Source organism: Sus scrofa, chromosome 17 (genome assembly GCF_054392235.1).
Source record: "Sus scrofa isolate SSC_HxYL_T2T_F1_AM1 chromosome 17, Sscrofa_HxYL_maternal_Yorkshire_Landrace_v2.0, whole genome shotgun sequence".
Taxonomy (NCBI): domain Eukaryota; kingdom Metazoa; phylum Chordata; class Mammalia; order Artiodactyla; family Suidae; genus Sus; species Sus scrofa.
In genome coordinates, this window is record NC_139399.1 from 39,677,635 (window position 1) to 39,702,631 (window position 24,997).

General features: G+C 55.3%; 1 protein-coding gene across 4 annotated transcripts in view; it reads left to right on the forward strand.

Moving 5' to 3' along the window:
- SIGLEC1 (sialic acid binding Ig like lectin 1) overlaps window positions 1-24,997 on the forward strand; it is a 26,621-nt gene continuing 1,624 nt past the window's right edge. The window contains exons 1-21 of one of the 4 annotated variants that reach the window (XM_021077303.2): window positions 1-113; window positions 6,080-6,155; window positions 6,446-6,805; window positions 7,074-7,370; window positions 8,862-9,128; window positions 9,434-9,688; window positions 11,483-11,782; window positions 12,416-12,673; window positions 13,931-14,266; window positions 14,535-14,789; window positions 15,002-15,304; window positions 17,505-17,765; window positions 17,928-18,239; window positions 18,957-19,211; window positions 19,809-20,078; window positions 20,168-20,419; window positions 20,734-21,036; window positions 21,679-21,939; window positions 23,436-23,738; window positions 23,986-24,088; window positions 24,384-24,471. In XM_021077303.2, coding sequence (XP_020932962.2) covers window positions 6,107-6,155; window positions 6,446-6,805; window positions 7,074-7,370; window positions 8,862-9,128; window positions 9,434-9,688; window positions 11,483-11,782; window positions 12,416-12,673; window positions 13,931-14,266; window positions 14,535-14,789; window positions 15,002-15,304; window positions 17,505-17,765; window positions 17,928-18,239; window positions 18,957-19,211; window positions 19,809-20,078; window positions 20,168-20,419; window positions 20,734-21,036; window positions 21,679-21,939; window positions 23,436-23,738; window positions 23,986-24,088; window positions 24,384-24,471 — 5,088 coding nt within the window. In that variant the 5' untranslated portion in view covers window positions 1-113; window positions 6,080-6,106. 4 annotated transcript variants of the gene reach the window in all.

A 24,997-nucleotide genomic window follows, 5' to 3' on the forward strand; every position in this document is an offset into this window, starting at 1 on the left:
GGAGGCTGGGTCTCTTCTCCTGAAGAGCCGGAGGCGCCGCGAGCTCCTGACCCTCCTCCCCGTCCTTCTCGCCAGCGGTTCGCCAGTCTGCCGCCACTTCCCCTGTGCAGCAGGTACTCCCATCCCTGGACCTGGAGGGCATGCAGAAGCTTAGGATCAGGACTGGGCTGAGAGTTGCTGGGGGACCTCTGGGTGTCCAAGAGCAAGACAGCAATCCAGGCTTCGCTCCTCACTCAGATCCCTGCATGATCCCAAATTTTCCCCAACTCACATCCCAATCCTCATCCTAACCATCACCCCGACTCCTGCCCCCCCCAGCCCTGGTACTCACCCCAACCCTGCCTCACCCTCGGTTGCATCACCCCCCCCCCCAGCTGATTAGTATTCACCCTCTGCATCCAGCCCTGGTCCTGACCTGCACCCTCACCCAACGCCATCACTCTCAACCTTCACTGAACTCTAACTCCACTCCAAATCACAGCCTAGCCATCACTGCCATCCCAACCCAACTGCAGCCCAACTCTCACCTTCCCGTCATTTCACTTCATTGGTCACCCCTTCACTCATCTCAGCAAAGGTCCTGCACCATCCAGCAGAGCTTGGGGGAAGGGGCGCTCAGGCTAAGAGCTTTTACAGCCAGATTAAATAATGAGATACGGGAGTTCCCGCCGTGGCATAGTGGGTTAAGAATCCGACTGTAGCAGCTCGGGTCGCTGCGGAGGCAGGTTGCATGCCTGGCCCGGCGCAGTGGGTTAAAGGATCGGGCGTTGCCACAGCTGTGGCGTAGGTCACAGGTCACAGCTGTAGCTCAGATTCAATCCCTGGCCCAGGGCCCTTCCACATGCCATGGGTGCAGCCATAACAAAAAAGAATGAGATGTGAAATTTCCACTGCCCATTTCAAAGCCAACAGACCTCATTTATGGATTACTTGGCTTTCCCAATTAAATGAGCGGCCTATGTTTGGGGCTTTCCACTTTTATGAAGCTAATGTACTCCTGGAATTGTCCATCTGAACTTGGCTTCTGATCTGTGGAGCAGAGCACCCCCTATTTCCCTCCTTCTCCAACCTGAATAGGGAAGTTAGGGAGAAGCCTGGGTACGAGGAAATAGAAACTGAACCCTGCACCCGGGCACAGCTGCTTGCAGTGAAACTGCCCTTGTCCTTCCTTTTCCAGGCCTGCCTTGGCCTGTAGGATCAGAGGTCAGGGACTCTCGGCCCCAGCCTGCCCTCCCAGACAGCCTGGGACACTTGGTCTCACGTACACTTTACCCGCTCACTCGCTCTCACCGAGGCAGCAAACATATGTGCCAGCCATGTGCCAGGCCACCCCAACCCCACCCTGAGGCAGTATATACTGGTTCCAAGAATGGGATTTTAAACTGTCTTCAGAGCACCCAAGACTTGAGGTGTGATGTCTCAGCTATAGAGGGAGCCGATCCTGATGCCCAGTGTAGCTCTGGGCCCCGGGGTCACACCAGCCTCCAAACGTGTCCAGCAGGCTGCCACTCAGTCTAGCATCAGGCCACAGCATCCGGGTCGTGGTGCCCAGCCTGGCCAGCATGATCCTCTCCTGCGGCCAAGGACCAGGTGCCTTCTCAGTGGTCCTTGCATAAGGGCTGCCATGCTCCCTGTGCCCAGTACTGCCACCCCTTCCCCAGGACTAAAATCATCCCTCCACTGCCGGGGGTGCTGGGTGCCCACCAGGACCCAGCTCACCCAAGCTCTAGGGGCACCTAGCCTTCAAGACCAGTCTTTAAGCAGGGACAAGGGGCTCCCTTCCTGTCGATCTTCTTGCCTTCTCTCTCTCTCTCCTTTTTTTTTTTTTATTTATCTTTTTGCCATTTCTTGGGGGCACTCCCTTGGCATATGGAGGTTCCCAGGCTAGGGGTCTAATCGGAGCTGTAGCCACCAGTCTACACCAGAGCCACAGCAACGCGGGATCTGAGCTGCGGCTGCAACCTACACTAACCACTGCGCCATGACAGGAACTCCTTGCCTTCTCTTTTTTCCAGGAAAGTTCTCTGGGTTGAGGCTGGTCTTTGGGGTGGAACAGGCTGAGCCAATAAGCTGGACTCTGGTGGGACAACCCCCTGGGTACTGGGGCTGGGCTAAGTATAGGTGACACCCATGTAATGGAATTTGGGGCGGTTCTAGAAAGAGTCCTCTCGAAAATCCCTGCTCCTTTCTGGGGTCAGTGTGTCAAAACTCCCACCATTCCTCCTGTAGGTTCAGCACTGGCCTTTCCAGGGCCCTGAATGGGAACAGTGGGTGAGTTGGGGACATGGGCACTGGTGATGTCTCAGCTATAGAGGGAGCTGATCCTGATGCCCAGTGTAGCTCTGGGCCCCGGGGTCACACCAGCCTCCAAACGTGTCCAGCAGGCTGCCACTCAGTCTAGCATCAGGCCACAGCATCCGGGTCATGGTGCCCAGCCTGGCCAGCATGATCCTCTCCTGTGGCCAAGGACCAGGTGTGGAGGGTCTGGATACCTCTTCCTGGGAGACGAGCAGGACTAGAACTGCTCCAAGAACTGAGGATGAGGAGTTCCCACTGTGGGCAGCGGGTTAAGTATCCAGCATTGCCACAGCTATGGTATAGGTTGCAGCTGCGGCTCAGATTCAGTCCCCAGCCCAGGAACTTCTATAGGTCACAGATGTAGCAAAAAACGAAAACAAACAAAAAAACCCAAACCAAACAACCAATCAAAAAAAAAAACTCCCCCAAAACCAACAGAGGACAAGCCACCGGGCCTCAGCAAATGACCAGATCTGTCTGCAGGAGTAGCCCAGCCAGGGGCCCAGATTCCCTGAGAACAAGGCTCTGCCTGGCTTTCCCACAGCTCCGCCTTTGCTCTGCTCCCTCCTCCCCTTGTACTTGGCTGAGTAGGGCATCATCATCCCTGCAGGCGATTCAGGCCCCATCCCGACCTGGGTGTCTGTTCAGCCTCTCCCCAGGTGTGAACCCTGGTAGCCACCAGAATCCGCCCCCGCCCCCAGGCTGGGAGCTGAGAGATGTCATGTGTTTCCTGTCCCCACGTCCAGCCTCCCCAGGCCCCTCCTTTCACTGCAGAGTCAGCACTTAGGAGCAGGGAGGATTGCAAAGTTGGCAACATGTGTTTTGTACATGTATGTGGTAAAATATACACAAGATAACTTTTCTTGTTTTCACCACTTTTAAGTGTGCAATTCAGTGGCATTAAATACAGTCACGATATGGTGTAACCATCATTACCGTTTATTCCCAGAACTTTTTCATCATCCAAAATAGAGACTCTATACCTATTAAACACTAACTTCCTAGTCCCTCCTCTCTTCAGCCCCTGGTAACCTCTATTCTACTTTCTCTTTCTATGAATTTGCCTATTCGAGGCATCTCATGTACATGGACTCATAAAACATTTACTCTTTTGTGCCTGGCTTATTTTACTTAGTACAATGTTTTCATTACTTAGGATCATGACAATGTTGTACATGTGTCAGAATTTCTTTCTTTTTGTTCTTTTGTTTGTTTGCTTTTGCTTTTTAGGGCCGCACTCGTGGTGTATGGAGGTTCCCAGGCTAGGGGTCAAATGGGAGCTACAGCTGCCAGCCTACACCGCAGCCACAGCAACTAGGGATCCAAGCTGCATCTGTGACCTACACAGCTCTCGGCTGGCAACACCAGATCCTTAACCCAATGAGCGAGGCCAGGGATCAAACCCACATCCTCATGGATCCTAGTCAGGTTTGTTAACCACTGAGCCACGAAAGGAAGTCCAGAATTTATTCCTTCTTATGGCTGAATAATATTCTATTGCATGGACATACCACATTTAAAAAAATCCATTCGTCTGTGGATGGACACTCGGAAACACTAAATGGTTCCACAGGAGCTGCATCATTTTACATTCCCACCAACAGTACACGAATCTTCCATTTTTCCACAGCCTCGCTGACATGTGTTATTTTCTGGTTTTGTTTGTTTGTTTTTTACAGTCATTCTAATGGGTATGAAGTGGTAGCTTATTGTGGTTTTGATTTGCTGGTGACTAATGATGTTGAGCATCTTTTCATGGGTTTATCCGCCATTTGTACGTCATCTTGGAGAAATGTCTATACAAATCTGTAGCCTATTTTTTGAATTTGGGTTGTTTGGGTTTTTTAGTTGTTGAATTGTAGCAGTTCTTTACATATTCCAAATGGTAATCCTTTATCAGATATTTGGATTTTTTTTTTTTTTTTTTTTTTTTAGGGCTGCAGGTGCAGCATATGGAAGTTCCCAGGCTAGTGGTTGAATCAGAGCTACAGATGCCGGCCTATGCTACAGCCACAGCACCACCAGATCTGAACCATATCTGTGACCTGCACCACAGCTCATGGCAATGCCAGATCCTTAACCCACCGAGTGAGGCCAGGGATTGAACCTGCATTCTCATGGATACCAATTGGGTTTGTTTCCACTGAGCCACAATGGAAACTCCCTTTATCAGATGTATGATGTGCACGTATTTTTGCCCATTCTGTGGGTTGGCTTTTCACTCTCCTGATATTGTCTTTTTTTTTTTTTTTTTTTTTTTTTTGTCTTTTTGCCTTTTCTAGGGCCACTCCTGTGGCATATGAAGGTTCCCAGGCTAGGGGTCTAATCAGAGCTGTAGCCACCGGCCTACGCCAGAGCCACAGCCATGTGGGATCCGAGCCACATCTTCGACCTACACCACAGCTCATGGCAACGCCAGATCCTCAACCCACTGAGTGAGGCCAGGGATCAAACCCGCAACCTCATGGTTCCTATTCGGATTCGTTAACCACTGAGCCACGACAGGAGCTCCCTGATAGTGTCCTTTGATGCAAAAAGATTTTCATTTTGATTCAGTTCAGTTTATCTGTTTTTTCTTTTGTTGCTTGTGTTCTTAGTGTCATACTTAAGAAATCATTGCCTGAAGTTAGGTCATGAAGATTTTCACCCATTTTCTTCTAAGAGTTTTATAGTTTCTGTTATTTGTGTTTCTGGCATCTCTCTCCCCTTTGGATTCACATCTGTGTCCCCATCCCCATCAGGGGCACTCCATGGTGGAGGGCCTGCCCTCTTGTGCATAGTATACAGTAGGCTTTCAACTCATGTTTGTGGGATATGTGTTGGGCAGGGTCCTTGTGCTCCCTGCCACACCTAGACTTGCCCCGTCATCAACTTTAAATCCCCAAGAACCACACCCCTCTCTTGCCTGCCACTGAAAGGCCTGGGGGTGCTCTGCCCTGCTGCAGGACAATGTCCTCAGTTCCAGGTCTTGAGAAGTGGGTGCTCACCAGGGACAAGGCAACCACAGAGATGGTTCTGGATTGACTAGAGACCCCAAAAGGGACGTTTCACCTGGAAGCCACCTTGAAGACTGAATGAGATTTCAGCAAGAAAAGATCATTTTTGGTGATGCCAGACCTGGCCAGCTGGAGAGCCCATGGGCAGACAGGACTGGCCCCAGAGTGAGACTGGTCCTAGGGCGAACCCAGGGGGAGCAGGGAATGGGGCAGAGCTCAGAGTAGGAAAGGGGGACCTTTCAGGGATGCACTGGGAACCCCATCTCATGGGAAATGGGGAGCCACAGAAGGTTTTCAAGCAGGGGAGGGACTCAAAGGCAGCACTTTGGTATGTGCTCAGCTCTATAGCTGGTAAGGCTGCTGATAGGGAGCAAGTCTCAAACAAGAAAGCATCATGTGTGCTGGATGCCTTGGAGTAAGTCGCTGGGCCTCTCTGGGCTCCCATTTCTGTTAACTTGGGTGCAGAGACAGGGCAGGGAAGTGGGGAAAGAGAAACAGCTATTTATCCTTGAGGGGCTGGGAAAGCAGAACTTAGGGTGTGGCCAAGTGACAGAGGACTTTCTGGGGCATGCCATCAAGTGAAGGCATTCCTAGGCACAGCCTGAGCTGGGGAAGTGGGCTCCTGGCTCCCTGCTGGCAGCTGCCCTGCCCTCTCACTGGGTTGGCCAGCGTAGCACGTGGGGAAACAGGACTGGGTTCCCAGCAGGCTCTGAGACCCAGGTACCCTGAGGTTCCCCAGGAGGCTCCCGTGTGCCCTGCCAGCCCACTGTGTGCCACCCTCTTAGGCTCCAGAAGCAGCGCCAGAACCTGCTATGGACTTCCTGCTCCTGCTCCTCCTCCTGGCTTCATCTGCTCTAGCAGGTAAGTTGTTCTGGCTTTTTTCTTCTCACAGGGCCTGGCTCAGCAAGGCCAGCCCTTGGCTGGCCTGGGCACACTGGACTGTATCTGGTCACAGGTTTAGCTGCTGAGGTTGAAGAAGGGCATGGGGAAGCAGTGACAGGGAGCCATGACCCTCCCTGGGGTGCCCCGTGGGGCTGCATTGCTGAGGACACGGCAGGGTTCGGGGGCCCATCTGGAGCACCTCCTATGTGACAGATCAGGAGGTGACCCTGGCCTGCATCACACTCCACCCTGTCCTGTCCCTCCCTCAGGCCTGGCCTCGTGGACGGTTTCCAGCCCCGAGACCGTGCAGGGCATCAAGGGCTCCTGCCTCATCATCCCCTGCACCTTCGGCTTCCCGGCCAACGTGGAGGTGCCCCATGGCATCACAGCCATCTGGTACTATGACTACTCAGGCAAGCGCCTGGTAGTGAGCCACTCCAGGAACCCAAAGGTGGTGGAGAACCACTTCCAAGGCCGGGCCCTGCTGTTGGGGCAGGTTGAGCAGAGGACGTGCAGCCTGCTGCTGAAGGACCTGCAGCCCCAGGACTCGGGCTCCTATAACTTCCGCTTTGAGATCAGCGAGGGCAACCGCTGGTCAGATGTCAAAGGCACAGTTGTCACCGTGACAGGTGAGGAGCAGGGTGGCCCAGCCACTGCCTGGGCTCCCAGGCCACCCCTGGCCCCACTGGCTCACAGTTCCCATCCTGGTCTGAAAGCCAACCCCAGCCCCAATCTTGGCCGCAGTTCCAGTCCTAGCCCTGTGCCCCCTGGCATTCGCCCCTGTGAACTACTTGCATTCTCCTTCTCCTTGAAGCTCCAGCCTGGAGCCGGGGTTTCCAAGGCAGGAGGGCTCAGGTGTGGTGAACGGGAGTCCCCAGCCTCCTCTCTCATCCTTAGAGGTGCCCAGCGTGCCCACCATTGCCTTGCCAGCCAAGCTGCATGAGGGCATGGAGGTGGACTTCAACTGCTCCACTCCCTATGTGTGCCCGACGGAGCCGGTCAACCTACAGTGGCAAGGCCAGGATCCCACCCGCTCCGTCACCTCCCACCTCCAGAAGCTTGAGCCCTCGGGCACCAGCCACATGGAGACCCTGCACATGGCCCTGTCCTGGCAGGACCATGGCCGGATCCTGAGCTGCCAGGTCTCAGCAGCCGAACGCAGGATGCAGAAGGAGATTCACCTCCAAGTGCAGTGTGAGTGCACAGGGATGGGGGGACATGCCCTTCCCACTTTGGTGGGGCAGGTGGAGAGTGTTAAGCCCTAAGCACCACGGTGAAAGTCTCCCTTTCATCTCCTGAACCTGCAGCCAGGCTGGGCTGAGAACGGGAGACAGAAAAACCAGAGAATTTGGAGTCTGGCAACAGGGGCCCTGGGATTTAGCCCAGCTCTGGAGGAGGCCAGGGAGGAAGGGGATCACCCCTTTCCTGCCTCAGGCCACTTGCACACATGACCGGGGTAACATCTGGACGTGGCAAGGAGGCAATGGGAGAAAGCCGGAGTTTTCACTTGATTATGCATCTTCCCATCACAGTAAAAGAGGGCAGCCTGTTCTAGAACCACCACTATACACAGACGTCAGGCTGCTGGCTCTGCCATCCACTAGATGAGCAAACTTCAGGCAAGTTCCTTGCCTCTTGGAGCCTCTGTTTTCATATCTGTATACTGGCAGTAACAGTACATATGTTTCCATCTCACAGGATTGTTATGAAAATTAAGAGTGCTTGGTACCTATTAAGCACTCAAAAATACCAACTTCTTGGACTTCCCTGGTGGTACAGTGGGTTAAGGACCTAGTGTTGTCACTGCTGTGACATGGGTTCGATCCCTGGCCCAGGAACTTCTGCATGTCATGGGGGCAGCCAAAAATATTAGCTTCTATCATTTTCATATTTATATAGATTAAGCACTTGAAAACATGATCTTTTATTAGCATAGTTACATAGAGAGAGGCTTTGGAACAAGATTTAAAGACAGGTCATTTCTTCGTATTGTGGACACCCTCCCAGCAAAGGAGTTAACCATTCTTAGAGCTACTTTGACACTGCTTTTGGCCCCCTGCATTAGGTGGCGGTTCCTTGTCAACCGCTACCACAAGCCAGGCGAAAAAGCAGTGCGGTGCCCATGACCCTTAAATAGAAGGGAGGGCTATGGGAGGCATCATGAGGCAGAAAACCAAGGACGGTAGTGCAGGCTGGCTGTAGGCCAACCCTTTGCAATATCAGGCTCTCGGTGGAGAAGGAAGGGGTCAGTATTCCTCACAAGGTGGGGAGCAGGGCCTGCCCTGGACAGGGGAACTAGTGGGACTTAAGATTTATCTGGGTGGAATTCCCCTGGTGGCGCAGCAGTAACGGACCCCACTAGTACCCATGAGGACAAGAATTCAATCCCTGGCCCTGCTCAGTGGGTTAAGGATCTGGTGCTCCCGCGAGCTGCGGTATAGGTCGCAGATGCGGCTTGGATCTGGTGTTGCTGTGGCTGTGGCATAGGCCGGCTGCTGTAGCTCTGATTGGACCTTAGCCTGGGAACTTCCATTCGCTGCGTGTGCGGCCCTAAAAGACCCCGATCCGGCAAAAAAAAAGATTTATCTGGATGGGCTTTCTAGGGCAGAGGGTTGAAAGAGGAGAGGGACATGCCCCCTGCCCTCCCTGGGCCCTTGCTCAGCATCCCCCCATCATGCCTTGCAGATGCCCCCAAGGGTGTGGAGATCCTTTTCAGCCACTCCGGACGGAACGTCCTTCCAGGTGATCTGGTCACCCTCAGCTGCCAGGTGAATAGCAGCAACCCTCAGGTCAGTTCCGTGCAGTGGGTCAAGGATGGGACGAAGCTCAAAGACCAGAAACGTGTACTTCAGTTGCGCCGGGCAGCCTGGGCTGATGCTGGCGTCTACACCTGCCAAGCCGGGAATGCCGTGGGCTCTTCAGTCTCACCCCCGGTCAGCCTCCACGTCTTCAGTGAGTCCTGAAGGAGCCTGGGTCTTGATCAGAGGGCAGCGTTGGGGTTAAGGAAACCAGGCCAAGGCACCTCTGGGGATGCGGGTGGGGAGTCCCAACCCGGCCTCAGACAGGTGATCGCCTGGGATGTATGGAGGATCCCAGTGAACAGGGCCAAGAGATGCGGAGCCAATCCGAGAGGCGCCTCCGCAGAAGGGGCGGGGCGTAGACTGTGCAGAGCTTAAGGCTGATTGGCTGCAACCATGAGGGGTTGGGCCTGGAAGTCCTCTGGGTATCCCCCAGCGTGTCCTATGCTGTCCCCACAGTGGCTGAGGTCCAGGTAAGCCCTGTGGGCTCCATCCTGGAGAACCAGACGGTGACGCTGGCCTGCAATACACCTAAGGAAGCGCCCAGCGAGCTGCGCTACAGCTGGTACAAGAACCACGCCCTGCTGGAGGGCTCTCACAGCCGCACCCTCCGGCTGCACTCAGTCACCAGGGCGGATTCGGGCTTCTACTTCTGCGAGGTGCAGAACGCCCGGGGCAGAGAGCGCTCTCCCCCTGTCAGCGTGGTGGTCAGCCGTAAGTGAGGGTGGAGGGACCGGTGGGGAGTCTGGACCTGGGAACTGAGCCAAAAAGTAGGAGGCCCTGCAGGACGTTTGGGGTCCTGGGCCCAGGTGCCCTTGAGCTCACATCTTGGAGAGGCCTTGACCTTCCTGGGCCTCAGTTTCATCCTATTTTTATTACTATTTTTTAAAATTTATTTTGTCTTTGTTTGTTTTGTCTTTTCTAGGGCATATGGAGGTTCCCAGGCTAGGGGTCTAACTGGCACTGTAGCCACCCGCCTACGCCACAGCCACAGCAATGCAGGATCCTAGCTACATCTGTGACCTACACCACAGCTCATGGCAACGCCGGATCCTTAACCCACTGAGTGAGGCCAGGGATCAAACCCGCAACCTCATGGTTCCTAGTTGGTTTCGTTCACCACTGAGCCACGACAGGAACTGCTATTTATTTTGTCTTTTGTCTTCCCTAGATTCTCCATTTGTTAACATTTTGATACCTTTGCTTTTCTCTCTCTGTGTATTATGTATGTGTGTGTATAGGTGCTCACACATGCACACACATGCATGTATGTGCATATGTACATATACACATGAAAGTGTGCATACAGGCATACATTTTCTCCACATAAACACATAGACATTTATACTCTCTCTAGCCACATGCATATACACACATGCACTCTATATGTATACACACACACACATGCTATCTATTATCAATCTATCTATTTATCTACCTATCTATCTATCTATCAATCCTCCTGAACGTGCAGGCATAATGCCTCTTTACTCCTTAATTTCTCAGCATGTATTTCCTAAGGTCATTCTTGTGCATAACTGCAGTACAATAACTATAGTCAGGAAACTTAACATTGATACCATTGATATAAGACTCTTATCCAATCCACAACCCACATTTAAATTTTACCAGGTGGCCCAACAATGTCCTTTATGGCAATTATTTTTCTGCTCCAGGATTTGGTCTGGGATCCTGCCTTGCATTCAGTTGTCGAGTGTCTTTATCCTCCCTCAGTCTGGGACAGCTCCTAAGTCTCTCCTTGTTTTCCTTGACATTGAATCCCAAAGATCACAGGCCTGTTGCTCTGTGCTGTCCTCAGTGTGCGTTGATCTGAGTGGGGCAGACTGAGGCTATGCACGTGAGCAGGGACATCGTGGCTGTGATGCTGTGTCTGTCTCCCCCTGCATCACAACAGGAGGCACGTGGGGTCTGTTTGTCCCATTGCTGGGAGCATTCACTTTGATCATTTGCTGCAGTGCTGGCCGCTGGCTGGTTTCTTTGTTAGATTTCCCGTCTTTATTTTTATTTCATTTTATGTTTTTAGGGCCGCACCTGCGGCATATGGAGGTTCCCAGGCTAGGGGTCGAATTAGAGCTATAGCCACTGGCCTATGCCACAGCCACAGCAATGCCAGATCCGAGTTGGATCTGCAGCCTACACCACAGCTCACAGCAACACCAGATCCTTAACCCACTGAGCAAGGCCAGGAACTGAACCTGTGTCCTCATGGGTACTAGTCAGATTCGTTTCTGCTGAGCCACGACAGGAACTCTAGTTTTCCCGTCTTTAAAATGGGTCCCTGGAGCCCCATTCTCAGGGTTGCCACAAGGATTGAGTAGGATGGCAGGGCAATTTACCCAGTTCAGGGACAGGCACTCAGGAGCCATTGGGGTGCCCCCTTTCCCAGGGCATTATGGGACAAAAATGGGTGCAGGGGTCATAGGCTATAAAGGGAGATCCAGGAGTGCCCCTGTTGAGAGTGACAGGCCTTCCTTCATCCCCACGCAGACCCACCCCTCACCCCGGACCTAACTGCCTTCCTGGAGACACAGGCGGGGCTGGTGGGCATCCTCCAATGCTCTGTGGTCAGCGAGCCCCCAGCTACTCTGGTGTTGTCACACGGGGGCCTCATCTTGGCCTCTACCTCCGGGGAGGGTGACCACAGCCCACGCTTCAGTGTCGCCTCTGCCCCCAACTCCCTGCGCCTGGAGATTCAAGACCTGGGGCCAACAGACAGTGGGGAATACATGTGCTCAGCCAGCAGTTCTCTTGGGAATGCGTCCTCCACCCTGGACTTCCATGCCAATGGTAAGACGGCCACAGCAGGGCTAGTGGAGGGAGCCTCAGGTTTGTTCTGCCCCCTCCTCCTGGGAGTCCAGAGACCTCAACCAAGGGCCTGAACTAGCTGTCTAGAAAAAAGGAATATCAAAAATCTGAGCTGTACCGTCATCCCAGGCTCAGAGGTTCCTAGAAGTCAAGGCAAAAAGGGGAACATGGTCGATTGCATTATTCCTTTTTTACCCATTCTGACTCTGAACTTGGAGGGTTCCTCGATATGCATTTATTTGTCTTTAAATTATTGAACATTTGGGGGCAGACTCTGTGCTGGGGTCTTCTAGTTCTTGGTGCATATGCTGCTCTTCCCTCCTTCTGAGACAGGCAGAGCTAATCAATCAAGCCAGGTTTTTAACATAAGCCTGGGATTGGGCTCAGAATCCTTCTCAATCATGCTGCAGCCAGCTACGACCAATTAGATCCAAATGGGCATTCAAAGCCAAACTCTCCTGATCATTGAGAGATTCGCAGAGCTGATGTAATGAAGCTCAGACCTCCCTACAATTGTATGGGGAGAGGGGAACCCTGGCGGGCTTCCTGCAGTGGGGGGCATGGAACCGCGGATGTGTGGGGGAGCTGAGCCTCCCTCTCTCCCTCTCCTGCCAGCAGCCCGCCTCCTCATCAGCCCAGCAGCAGAGGTGGTGGAAGGGCAGGCGGTGACACTGAGCTGCAGGAGCAGCCTGAGCCTGATGCCTGACACCCGTTTTTCCTGGTACCGGAACGGGGCCCTGCTTCTCGAGGGGCCCAGCAGCAGCCTCCTGCTCCCAGCAGCCTCCAGCACAGATGCCGGCTCATACCACTGCCGGGCCCAGAGCAGCCACAGCGCCAGTGGGCCCTCCTCACCTGCTGTTCTCACCGTGCTCTGTGAGTAGCCGGCCTGCCAGCCGTGCCTGCTAGGGGGAGGGTCAGCTCCCACCTCCTCCAGGCCCTCCTGACTCTGCCCTGTCTGGGAGTCTTGATAAGGAAGGCAGCCCAGGCCACCCAGAGCTGAAATTTGTTTTGTTTTGTTTTGTTTTGCTTTTTTTTGAGGGCTACACCCGAGGCATGTGGAGGTTCCCAGGCTAGGGGTAAATTGGAGATGCTGCCGCCGGTCTACACCACAGCCACACCAGATCCTAGCCACGTCTTTGACTTATACCACAGCTCATGGCAACGCCGGATTCTTAACCCACTGAGTGAGGCCACGGGTTGAACACACAACCTCGTGGTTCCTAGTCGGATTTATTTCCACTGTGCCATGGTGGGAACTCCCAGAGCTGAAATTTGGAGAACAAGAGGCTTTCTCTTCCTCTCTGCATCCCATTTCCCCATCCCAGTCCCATCAGGGCCCTGCCTCTAGCCTCAAGCCCATCATGGGCACCAGGTCCAAGCTTTGTCCTCCTAAGCTGGGCCTGGGACATCATACTCCTATATTTATGCCCACACCCCATAAGCTGCAGCCTCACAGGCACAGACATGAAGGCAGAGCCTCCTGTACAGGGACTGCATCCCATCAAGGGTGGATGCTCCCGAGGGGCTGACCAATGCTCTAGACACACTTAGCTGTCAGAAAGCCTTTGCTGACATATAGGAGCGATGTCTGGCGACTATCAGGAAGGCCTGTGACTTTTGGGGGTTTTCTAGGTATCATATGGGGGCCTTGGCTGATGGCTGTTTTTCACCAACCATCTCCAGAAGCTTCTAGGAAAAGGAAGTTTTAGGCATTATCCATTATCACCAGAGATGGCTTGGGGATCAGAGAGAAGAAGCAGAGAGGATCTCGGGGGAAATGTTGGGGTGCGGAGTGGGAGCAGAGAGCAGGACTCCTAGGGATTGCCCTGTGGGCGCCCTGCCCAGGAGCACACGGAGGTTATGCAAGGTGGCTGCTGGCCCACACGGTGCCTCTGTCCAGGTTGGAAGATGGAATTCCTTCCTCTGGGAAGACTCAGTCCAGCACTAGGGCAGAGCTTAGCACAAGAGGCATGGGCTGAGGTCCTCCTACCCTGGTCTGGTTGTCCTTGTGCAGTGCACAGCCTGAACAGCTGTTTGCTCAGTGTGTTCTAGAAGTTAACTAGCCTTGCATGGACCTATGGGACCTTGGCAGAGGCCATGGGATGAGTGCCCATGCTCCTCTCCCGACAGACGCCCCACGCCAGCCCGTGTTCACTGCCCAGCTGGACCCTGATACTGCAGGAGCTGGGGCCGGACGCCAAGGCCTCCTCTTGTGCCGTGTGGACAGCGACCCCCCAGCCCAGCTGCAGCTGCTCCACAGGGGCCGTGTTGTGGCCTCTTCTCTGTCATGGGGGGGCGGCTGCTGCACCTGCGGAGGCTGTTTCCACCGCATGAAGGTCACCAAAGCACCCAACCTACTGCGTGTAGAGATCCGAGACCCGGTGCTGGAGGACGAGGGTGTGTACCTGTGCGAGGCCAGCAGCGCCCTGGGCAACGCCTCCGCCTCTGCAACCTTGGATGCCCAGGGTGAGTCAGGGCAGTGAGCGGGCTGCTCCAGGTCAGGGGCCGGGACTCAGGACCCTATTCCTCTGCAGCCCCCACCTCTGAGGAGAGCCCATGGGGTGAAACCACCTCCCATTAGTGATAGTATTTGCTGTCCTCCCCCTGCCCCGTGGGCACCCCGAAGGGTTTCCTTCCCACCCTTTCCCAGGCAGGGAGGCTGGACCACTGGGGCCCCAGGGGAAGCCGTCAAGGTGAGACCTGTCTCAGTAAGCCTGTGCTGCCTGCTCTCCAGCCACTGTCCTGGTCATCACACCGTCACACACGCTGCAGGAAGGCATTGAAGCCAACCTGACTTGCAACGTGAGCCGTGAAGCCAGCGGCCCTGCCAACTTCTCCTGGTTCCGAGATGGGGCGCTATGGGCCCAGGGCCCTCTGGACACCGTGACGCTGCTACCTGTGGCCAGAACTGATGCTGCCCTCTATGCTTGCCGCATCGTCACCGAGGCTGGTGCTGGCCTCTCCACCCCTGTGGCCCTGAATGTGCTCTGTGGGTGTCGGGCAAGGGCAGATTTGGGCCCTCGGAGGCTGGAGGGTGTGGTCTGGGGGAATCAGGGCCAAGGTTGGGTTTGGAGAGGCAAGAACATGGCTTGGGGAAGAGCAGGTGCAGGTCTATACCAAGTGTAGAGTGGCATGGGGAGTGGCAGCTGAAAGGTGGTGAGCTGGGCTGGGGGTGGCCTGAGTGTCCCACTGTCCCTGCAGATCCCCCCGATCCTCCAAAGTTGTCAGCCCTCCTGGACGTGGACCAGGGCCACACGGCTGTGTTCGTCTGTACTGTGGACAGTCGCCCTCTTGCCCAGTTGGCCCTGTTCCGTGGGGAACACCTCCTGGCCGCCAGCTTGGCACTCCGGCTCCCCCCTCATGGCCGCCTCCAGGCCAAAGCCTCGGCCAACTCCTTGCAGCTAGAGGTCCGAGACTTGAGCCTTGGGGACTCTGGCAGCTACCGCTGTGAGGCCACCAACATCCTTGGATCAGCCAACACTTCTCTTACCTTCCAGGTCCGAGGTAGGTGTCAGTCCTCTGAAGCTGTGGTGGACCCACGCAGCCTGGGGCCTTTCTGCATATTTATGTATATGTTGTAGCATATGCATACAAATTGAGTATATACACATATGTATGCAAATACATATATACATATGCATATGAATAATTTAAATTCCTCATTTATCCATCTATCTATGTATATTCCAGATGCATGTGGAAGTTCCTGGGCCAGGGATCGGACTCACACCACAGTGGTGACCCAAGCCACTGGAGTGACAATGCTGGATCCTTAACCCACTGTGTCACAAGGGAACTCCTCATGTATTCTTTTATTTTTTTGTCTTTTTAGGGCTGCACCTGCGGCATATGGAGGTTCCCAGGCTATGGAGGTCGAATCAGAGCTGCAGCTACCGGCCTATGCCATAGCCATAGCAATGCCAGATCTGAACAGCATCTGTGACCTACACCCCAGCTTACAGCAACACCAGATCCTTAACCCACTGAGCTAGGCCAAGGATCGAACCCTCATCCTCATGGATACTAGCCGGGTTCGTTAACCACTGCACCATGACAGACACTCCCCTCATATATCTTTTTAAATTATAGTTTTGTCCAGATATATGTCCAGGAGTGGGATTGCTGGATCATATGGCATTTCTATTTGCAGTTTTTTGAGGAACCTCCATACTGTTGTCCACAGTGGCTGCACCATAGGGAGGATTTTTACAGAAGGTCCTACCATAGAGCACAGGGAGCGATATTCAGTATCCCGTAATAAACCATCATGGAAAAGAAAAGAATCCTGGAGTTCCCGTCGTGGCGCAGTGGTTAACGAATCCGACTAGGACCCATGAGGTTGTGGGTTCGGTTCCTGGCCTTGCTCAGTGGGTTAACGATCCGGCGTTGCCGTGAGCTGTGGTGTAGGTTGCAGACGCGGCTCGGATCCCGCGTTGCTGTGGCTCTGGTGTAGGCCGGTCGCTACAACTCTGATTCCACCCCTAGCCTGGGAACCTCCATATGCCGAGGGAGCAGCCCAAGAAATAGCAACAACAACAACAAAAGACAAAAGACAAAAAAAAGAATCCTTCCTTAAGTGAATAAGCCAATAATGCTGCAAAGACTGAAGAAAAACATGTTTTCTTCTCCCATAATGACACATCCCAATTTTTGAATGTTTTCCTTGGGCCTTTGTCCTGCATATCTTTTCCTATTCACGGGCGGGAAAACTGAGGTCAGGGGAGTTCCCATTGTAGCTCAGCGGTTATGAACCCAACTAGCATCCATGAGGACTTGGGTTTGATTCCTGGCCTCATTCAGTGGGTTAAGGATCCAGCATTGCTGTGAGCTGTGGTGTAGGTTGCAGACGTGGCTCAGATCTGTCATTGCTGGGAGCTGCAGGCTGGCAGCTGCAGCTCTGATTGGGCCCCTAGCCTGGGAACTTTCATATGCTGCGGGTTTGGCCCTAAAAAGACAAAAATTTAAAAATTAAAAAAAATAAAAAACAACTGAGGTCAGAGTTTTAGGAGCTTTCTCATGCTTACATGACTAGCAGGGGGCCTTGCTAGCTCTGGACTCACTTGGTGCTGGTCCCTGATCACCGCTTGGGCTATTCCTCCGTCTTATCCCCCCACCCTGCTCCTCTCCTGCCTCAGACCCAGTGGACATTAGGGTCTGCCCTTTGCCCAGTCATGGGCTGTCATGAGTTGTAGGTTGGGTGCAGAGTGGAGCCGGAAAGAGCTGGAGAGAACTCAAGATCACACAGCTGCTAACATCCCTGCCCACGTTCTCCGTCCCCATGATCAGGACAATGGCCCCCGACATGACCTAAATCCCTAACCACTTCAGTGCTTTATGGGATCAAACCAATATGTGACAAGCGCTAACATGTGCAGGTGCTACGCCTGGCACTGGGGTTACAGGTCACTCCAGCTGGGCCCTGGGGAGGCTCACCCTGTGGGTGGTAGATTGACTGACAAAGCAAAACCACAACTTAAGGTGGTGAACAGCGAGGGCCAGATGGGATCCAGGGCAGGGGAGTCAGGTGCAGGACAGGGAGGGCCATGGAGCCGCAGTGGAGCCCTCAGCCATAGTCTGGTGGGGGAGCTGTAGCTCCGGGACCCAGGGATGGGGTCTTGCCGGCCTTGTGTGGACACACATGCGGTCCCAGACTGGGGGAGGGGATGGCACAGGGCCCTCACATACTCTTGGTTTCTCTCTGCAGGAGCCTGGGTCCGGGTGTCACCGTCGCCTGAGCTCCAGGAGGGCCAGGCTGTGGTCCTGAGCTGCCAGGTACCCATAGGGGTCCTGGAGGGGACCTCATATCGTTGGTATCGGGATGGCCAGCCCCTCCAGGAGTCCACTTCGGCCACGCTCCGTTTTGCAGCCATAACTCTGAGCCAGGCTGGAGCCTACCATTGCCAAGCCCAAGCTCCAGGCTCAGCCACCACGGACCTGGCTGCCCCTGTCAGCCTCCACGTGACCTGTAAGCACTGTCACCCCCTCCATGTCTTGGGAGATGAGGGTACGGCTGGGGAAGGGGATGCTGAGCCCCTGGTCCTGGGCTCTGCCTTTGAGAGGGCACCCTAGATGAGGGACCGCCTGGCCAGGCCCTGGCCAGGCCCTGACCCGTCCCTGCCTTGGATAGACGCACCTCGCCAGGCCACACTCACCACCCTGATGGACTCAGGCCTCGGGCGACTGGGCCTCCTTCTGTGCCGTGTGAACAGTGACCCTCCTGCCCAGCTCCGACTGCTCCATGGGAGCCGCCTCGTGGCCTCTACTCTACAAGGTGTGGAGGAGCTTGCAGGCAGCTCTCCCCGCCTACAGGTGGCCACAGCCCCCAACACGCTGCGCCTGGAGATCCACAACGCAGTGCTGGAGGATGAAGGCGTCTACACCTGCGAGGCCACCAACACCCTGGGTCAGACCTTGGCCTCCGCCGCCTTCGATGCCCAGGGTGAGTGTGTGCATGAGTGGCTCCTTTAGGAGAAGAGGAGGTTGGAGAGGGTTCTGGAAGCCTGTGGGACAGGCAGAAGGGCTGAACATAGGACAGTCAGCATTCCTACCTTTCATAAGGGCAGGAGTCTCCAGACCTGGGTATCATTGAAGAGCCATTTTTAAAACCAGAATTTTTCATGGATAAAACTAATCAGAAGGATGCACTCTTGTCATGGCTCAGCAGTAACAAACCCGACTAGCATCCATGAGGACGTGGGTTCGATCCCTGGCCTCGTTCAGTGGGTTAAGGATCTGGCATTGCCATGAACTGTGGTGTAGGTCACAGATGCGGCTCGGATCCCGCATTGCCGTGGCTGTGGTGTAGGCCAGCATCTGTAGCTTGGATTCAACCCCTAGCCTGGGAACTTCCATATGCTGCAGGTGCAGCCCTAAAAAGCAGAACAAACAAAAAAAACCCCAAACCACAAACTAATCAGAAGGGGGCACTCAAGGAGATGCTACATCAGGGCAGGGTGCCCTCTGCCAGGGTCAGAACTCAGGGCACTCCAGGGCTCTGCAGAACTCTGCTTGGGGCACCTGACTGATGATGAGCCGTTTCCCAGGCTCCATCTCTGAGCCCCACTTCCAGGTGGGTCACCTGTGTCTCCCAGAAGCCAGCGGGCTCCACACCCTCGTGGAGATGGGTGGCTTGCTTCACACGGCTTTCTCTCCCCAGCTATGAGAGTGCAGGTGTGGCCCAATGCCACCGTGCAAGAGGGGCAGCTGGTGAACCTGACCTGCCTTGTATGGACCACGCACCTGGCCCAGCTCACCTACACGTGGTACCGAGACCAGCAGCAGCTCCCAGGTGCTGCCCACTCCATCCTCCTGCCCAATGTCACTGTCACAGATGCCGCCTCCTACCGCTGTGGCATATTGATCCCTGGCCAGGCACTCCGCCTCTCCAGACCTGTCGCCCTGGATGTCCTCTGTGAGTGTGGTTGGATGCAGGGTGGAGCTGGGAGGAATGACAACAGCTTACAGGGGTCAGGGCGTGGCCAGAGCCCCATAGGCATCCACCCCAGGAGCTCGGTCCCCAGTCAGCTGATGAGGCCCTGGACAAGGAGCATTAGAGTTGGGGGCAATGGAGCAGAGGAACAGTGCCCCAGCTTGGGCAAGTATTAACCCATGGGGTGGGCAGCCAAGGCCCTCTCGTTTGTTTTTGTTTTGTTTTGTTTGTTTATTTTTTGTCTTTTTGCCATTCCTAGGGACGCTCCCATGGCATATGGAGGTTCCCAGGCTAGGGGTCGAATCGGAGCTATAGCCGCCAGCCTACACCAGAGCCACAGCCACGCGGGATCCAAGCCGCATCTGCAACCTATACCACAGCTCACAGCAATGCCGGATCCTTAACCCACTGAGCAAGGCCAGGGATCAAACCCACAACCTCATGGTTCCTAGTCAGATTTGCTAACCACTGAGCCACGATGGGAACTCCCAGGCCCTCCTGGCTTGAATGCCACCTGCAAGCTGGCCTCCTCATGGCTGTGCTCTCTGAACTCCCTCTACGCTGCTCGTCCTCCCATAGACGCACCCCGCAGACTGCGCCTGACCCATCTCTTGGAGAGCCGTGGTGGGCAGCTGGCCGTGGTGCTGTGCACTGTGGACAGTCGCCCAGCTGCCCAGCTGACCCTCAGCCATGCTGGCCGCCTCCTGGCCTCCTCAACCGCAGCCTCTGTCCCCAACACCCTGCGCCTGGAGCTGTGGGAGCCCCGGCCCAGTGATGAGGGTCTCTACAGCTGCTCGGCCCGCAGTCCTCTGGGCCAGGCCAACACATCCCTGGAGCTGCGGCTAGAGGGTGAGTCAGGGCCCTAGCCAAGCCCACCAGGGGTGGGATCAGCTGTGGTGTCTGGCTGGGCTCAGCTGACCCTGGTCTTCTTGGTACAGGCGTGCAGGTGGCACTGGCTCCATCGGCCACTGTGCCGGAGGGGACCCCTGTCACAGTGACCTGTGAAGACCCTGCTGCCCGCCCACCCACTCTCTATGTCTGGTACCACAACAGCCGTTGGCTGCAGGAGGGGTCGGCTGCCTCCCTCTCGTTTCCAGCGGCTACACGGGCTCACGCGGGCGCCTATACCTGCCAGGTCCAGGATGCCCAGGGCACACGCATCTCCCAGCCCGCAGCACTGCACATCCTCTGTGAGCAAGGGTCTTTGGCTGGGGGCACCCAGGGTGGAATGGAGGGTGCTCCTGGGCCCTAGTGCAGGTGGACAGAGGACCGCAGTAAACCTGGAATGGGCACTTGGGGAAAGAAGGACATAGGTGATGAGGAAAGAGACCCTTGGGCCCTGTGAACCCTAGGAGCACTCTGCCCACGGACTCCTGAGAAGCTGTCACTCCCAGGAAGTGACCATTTTCCCAGAGGCTTTAGCCTCACCAGTGCCAGGCGCTGGGCAATGGACAGCACAGTGTTTCCAAGCAAGGCCCTCAACTCTGCCCTGTCCTGCCCCCAGATGCCCCTCGGGATGCTGTCCTTTCCTCCTTCTGGGACTCAAGGGCCAGCCCTATGGCCGTGGTACAGTGCACTGTGGACAGCGAGCCACCTGCCGAGATGACCCTGTCCCGTGATGGCAAGGTGCTGGCCACCAGCCATGGGGCCCACGGCTTAGCAGTGGGGACAGGCCATGTCCAGGTGGCCCGCAACGCCCTGCAGCTGCGGGTGCAGAATGTGCCCTCACGTGACAAGGACACCTACATCTGCATGGCCCGCAACTCCTTGGGCTCAGTCAGCACCATGGGGCAGCTGCAGCCAGAAGGTGAGCAGGCCGGGGCGGGGGGGAGGGGGAGAAGGGGAGCAGGGACTGTGGGGTTGGAGTCCATGTGAGCATCAGGGCTTGCAAAGGGGGAGCTGGCTGGCCTGATCTGATGGAGAGGGGGTGGGCACTGCCCAGCCTGGGGGTGGGAAATGGCCTGGCCCTTGGAGAGCTCCCTGCAAGGGGTGGGGTGGAGGTACGACAATGCCCAAGAGGAGCTTGGGTGCAGGGGAGCCAAAACCCCCCTCCCTGCCACCGCAGAGCCCAGTCTGGGGGTGGGAGCATAGACCTGCCCTGGGGAAGCCTGGGATGGGAAGAGAGACGCAGCTCTACCCTCAGGGAGCCCAGTCTGAGGAATGAGGTGCAGCCCCACCCTTGGGGAATCCAATCTGAGGGCCAGACACAGCCTCATCCATCAAAAGTCTGAATTGATGAGAGACAGAGGCACAGCCTTGTCCTGGAGGTCCCCAGGAAGAGCCCTGTTCTTAGTCTGAAGAGGGAGACACATCCTATCTTTGAGAATCGAGATCCCAAGTCAGATCAGGTCTTCCCATCATGCACAGAGGCCTCTTAGACACCTGGCTCCTACCCAGGGGCTCCAGGTCCCACAGGCCTACCGATCCCCAACCACCTTTGGTCCTGCAGGTGTGCACGTGGTGGCCGAGCCAGGGCTGGATGTGCCCGAAGGCACAGCGCTGAACCTGAGCTGTCGCTTCCCTAGTGGCCCTGGGCACATGGGCAACTCCACCTTTGCTTGGTTCCGGAACGGTCGGCAGCTACACACAGAGTCTGTGCCCACCCTTACCTTCACCCATGTGGCCCGCGCCCAGGCTGGCTTGTACCACTGCCAGGCTGAGCTCCCCGCCGGGGCTGCCACCTCTGCTCCAGTCTTGCTCCGGGTGCTCTGTGAGTGTGACATCCTCCCCCTGCCTCAGTCTCCCCCCATCGCACATGCTCAACTCAGATCTTCCTCCTTTTCTGTCTGCAAAGGGCAAGGACGTCCTAGGTATGGAGGCCTCGGTCGGAGGATTCTCACTGAATCATGTCTGATCTCGTGTATTCCTGTCCTGGCTTCCTTAACTGGGAAACACTAGTCCCCTCTCCTTGGGGACTACAGGAGATAAGGCAGCAGAGTGCCTGGCACACAGGAGGCGCTCATCAACCTTGGTCCCCGACTTTATTCTTCACCAGGGGATTTCCTGCTATGGCACAGTGGGTTAAAGATGCAGCATTGCCACATCTGTGGTGTAGGTGGTAACAGCAGCTTGGATTTGATTCCTGGCCAGGGAATTTCCATATGCTGCTGATGCAGCCAAAAAAAAAAAAAAAAAGTAAATATTCTTCACCAGGACCCCATGTCATATCAGTCAGCTATTGCTGCATAACAAGCCACCCCAAAACTTAGTGCTTAAAACACCCCAAAACTTGGTGCTTAAAATAATGGCTATTTTTATTTGCTCATAATTCTGTGGGTCAGAAATTTGGGGTGGACTCAGCTGTGAAATTCCACTGGGCTCCCCTCATGTGGCTGCAGTTGTCCAGTGGCTGAACTGAGGCTAGATGGTCTAGGAGGGCTTCACCCTCATGGCTGGCAGTGGACTGGGCCACATGTGTCCAGCAGGCTGGCCTGCGCTTCCCACATGGTTATGTTCCAAGAAGAGCAGAAGCTTCAAGGCCTCCTGAGGTCTAGCCCTGAAGTCACACAATGTCACTTCTTCTGTCTTCAGAGTGAGTCACCGAATTAAGGAGCAAGAAAACAGGCTCGCTCTCCTATTTTTTTTTTTTTCTTTTTTCTTTTTAGGGCCGCAGGTGCAGCATATGGAAGTTCCCAAGCTAGGGGTTGAATTGGAGCTACAGCTGCCAGCCTATACCAATAGCAATGCAGAATCCAAGCTGTGTCTGTGACCTACACCACAACTCACGGTAATGCCAGATCCTTAACCCACTGAGTGAGGCCAGGAACCCACATCCTCATGGATGCTAGTCGGATTCTTTTCTTCTGCGCCACAATGGGAACTCCCAGCTATCTCTCTCTCTCTTTTTTGTCTTTTTGTCTTTTCTAGGGCCGCTCCCGCAGCATATGGAGGTTCCCAGGCTAGGGGTGGAATCAGAGTTGTAGCTGCCGGCCTACACCAGAGCCACAGCAATGCGGGATCCAAGCCGTGTCTGCGACCTATGCCACCGCTCATGGCAATGCCAGATCCTTAACCCACTGAGCAAGGCCAGGGATCAAACCTGCAACCTCATGGTTCCTAGTCGGATTCGTTAACCACTGAGCCACGATGGGAACTCTGCAGCTCTCTCTCTTAACAGGAGGAGCAGCAGTCACCTTGCGTGGGGTACAGGGAAGGGAGGAGTTTACGGTTGTTTCTGCAATTACCACACTCCCTCTCCTCCCACAGACCCTCCCAAGACGCCCACCATGACTGTTTTTGTGGAGCCCGAGGGTGGCATCCAGGGCATTCTGGACTGCCGAGTGGACAGTGAGCCCCTAGCCAGCCTGACCCTCCACCTGGGCAGTCGGCTGGTGGCCTCCAGCCAGCCTCAGGCTGCCCCTGCCAAGCCGCACATCCGCGTCTCAGCCAGTCCCAATGCCTTGCGAGTGGACATGGAGGAGCTGAAGCCCAGTGACCAGGGGGAGTATGTGTGCTCGGCCTCCAATGCCCTGGGCTCTGCCTCTGCTGCCACCTACTTCGGAACCAGAGGTGAGGGGGGCTCTGTCCCCCAGGCCACTCTGCACAAAGGCCCAGCTCTCAGGCCCTAAGGCTTCCTTCTGAAATCATCCCTGAATCCCTTCTGTTGCAATCCACTTGTCTAGTCTATTTTGATAGCCTGAAGCACCTTTGCATGGGGAAGCTGCTGAGAGAAAGTGAAACAGAAGAGGTTTCACCTGGGAGGGAGCCCTGAAGGCTGGAGCCACAGCCACCCCTGAGCCCTGCCCCTGTGTTCCAGCCCTGCATCGCCTGCATCTGTTCCAGCACCTTCTCTGGTTCCTGGGGCTGCTGGCGAGCCTCCTCTTCCTACTGTTGGGCCTGGGGGTCTGGTACGCCTGGAGGTAGGTCTGGAGCTGGAAGGTGGATGGGGTTACGTCATCCTTCTCCCACTCCCCCCCACCAAATTCCTAGCTTGTCCCTCTCCTTCCCCCTGCTCCAAATGTGGGAAGCCCTTTGAGAATCATCTCTAAATCTATCATTCTAGAGTTTTCTTCTTTCCCTATCCTGCTCTCCACAAAGCTCCCCACTGCTCTGTGCAGTGAGCAGTCTGGGGCTAAGCTTCTGGGGTTGGGGAGGGGCATGGGGGCAGGCAGGGGGCAGGGGAGAGGCTCTCTGAGTCCACGCTTGCCCTTGCAGACGGGGAAATTTTCACAAGCTGAGAATGGGTGAATATTCAGTAGAGATGGTATCTCGGAAGGAAACCACGCAGATGTCCACTGACCAGGTGGGCACATGCAGACAGAACACCCGACTAACCCGCTGTGCAGGGCTGGCCCAGAGAGATTACTCTCAATTTTAAGATGGTGCCTGGGGCTAGGGAGAAGCTGGGGAGAGAGCATGGAGACCTAGCGCCCCCGAGAAGATGGGGGAGCCAGACTGTGACTGGGGCAGAGAGCTGTCTCGGGCTTGCTGCATGGCTGCCTGAATGACTGGAGCAGACATTCTGAACTGAGCGGCATCCTGTCCACTTCCAAGACATATCTTGCAACACAGGGCCCCCACCTGTGTTTTGGAGTCTCTTTTCCCCACTCCCAAGTTTGCACATCACTAGGGCTGAAAGTCTGGTTCCCCTCCCCCAGGATGTATCCCCTTCTGCAGATAATCCATTTGGTGGGCCAGGGCTCCCAGCACATGCATCTGCTCACCAATCCCCTGGGGACCCCTACCTAAGGCTGGGGACCTGGGGAACTGCCCTTCAGAGTTAGGGGTCCGTGGATAACTGCTCTCAGAGTGCACCAGTGATCAGGTTT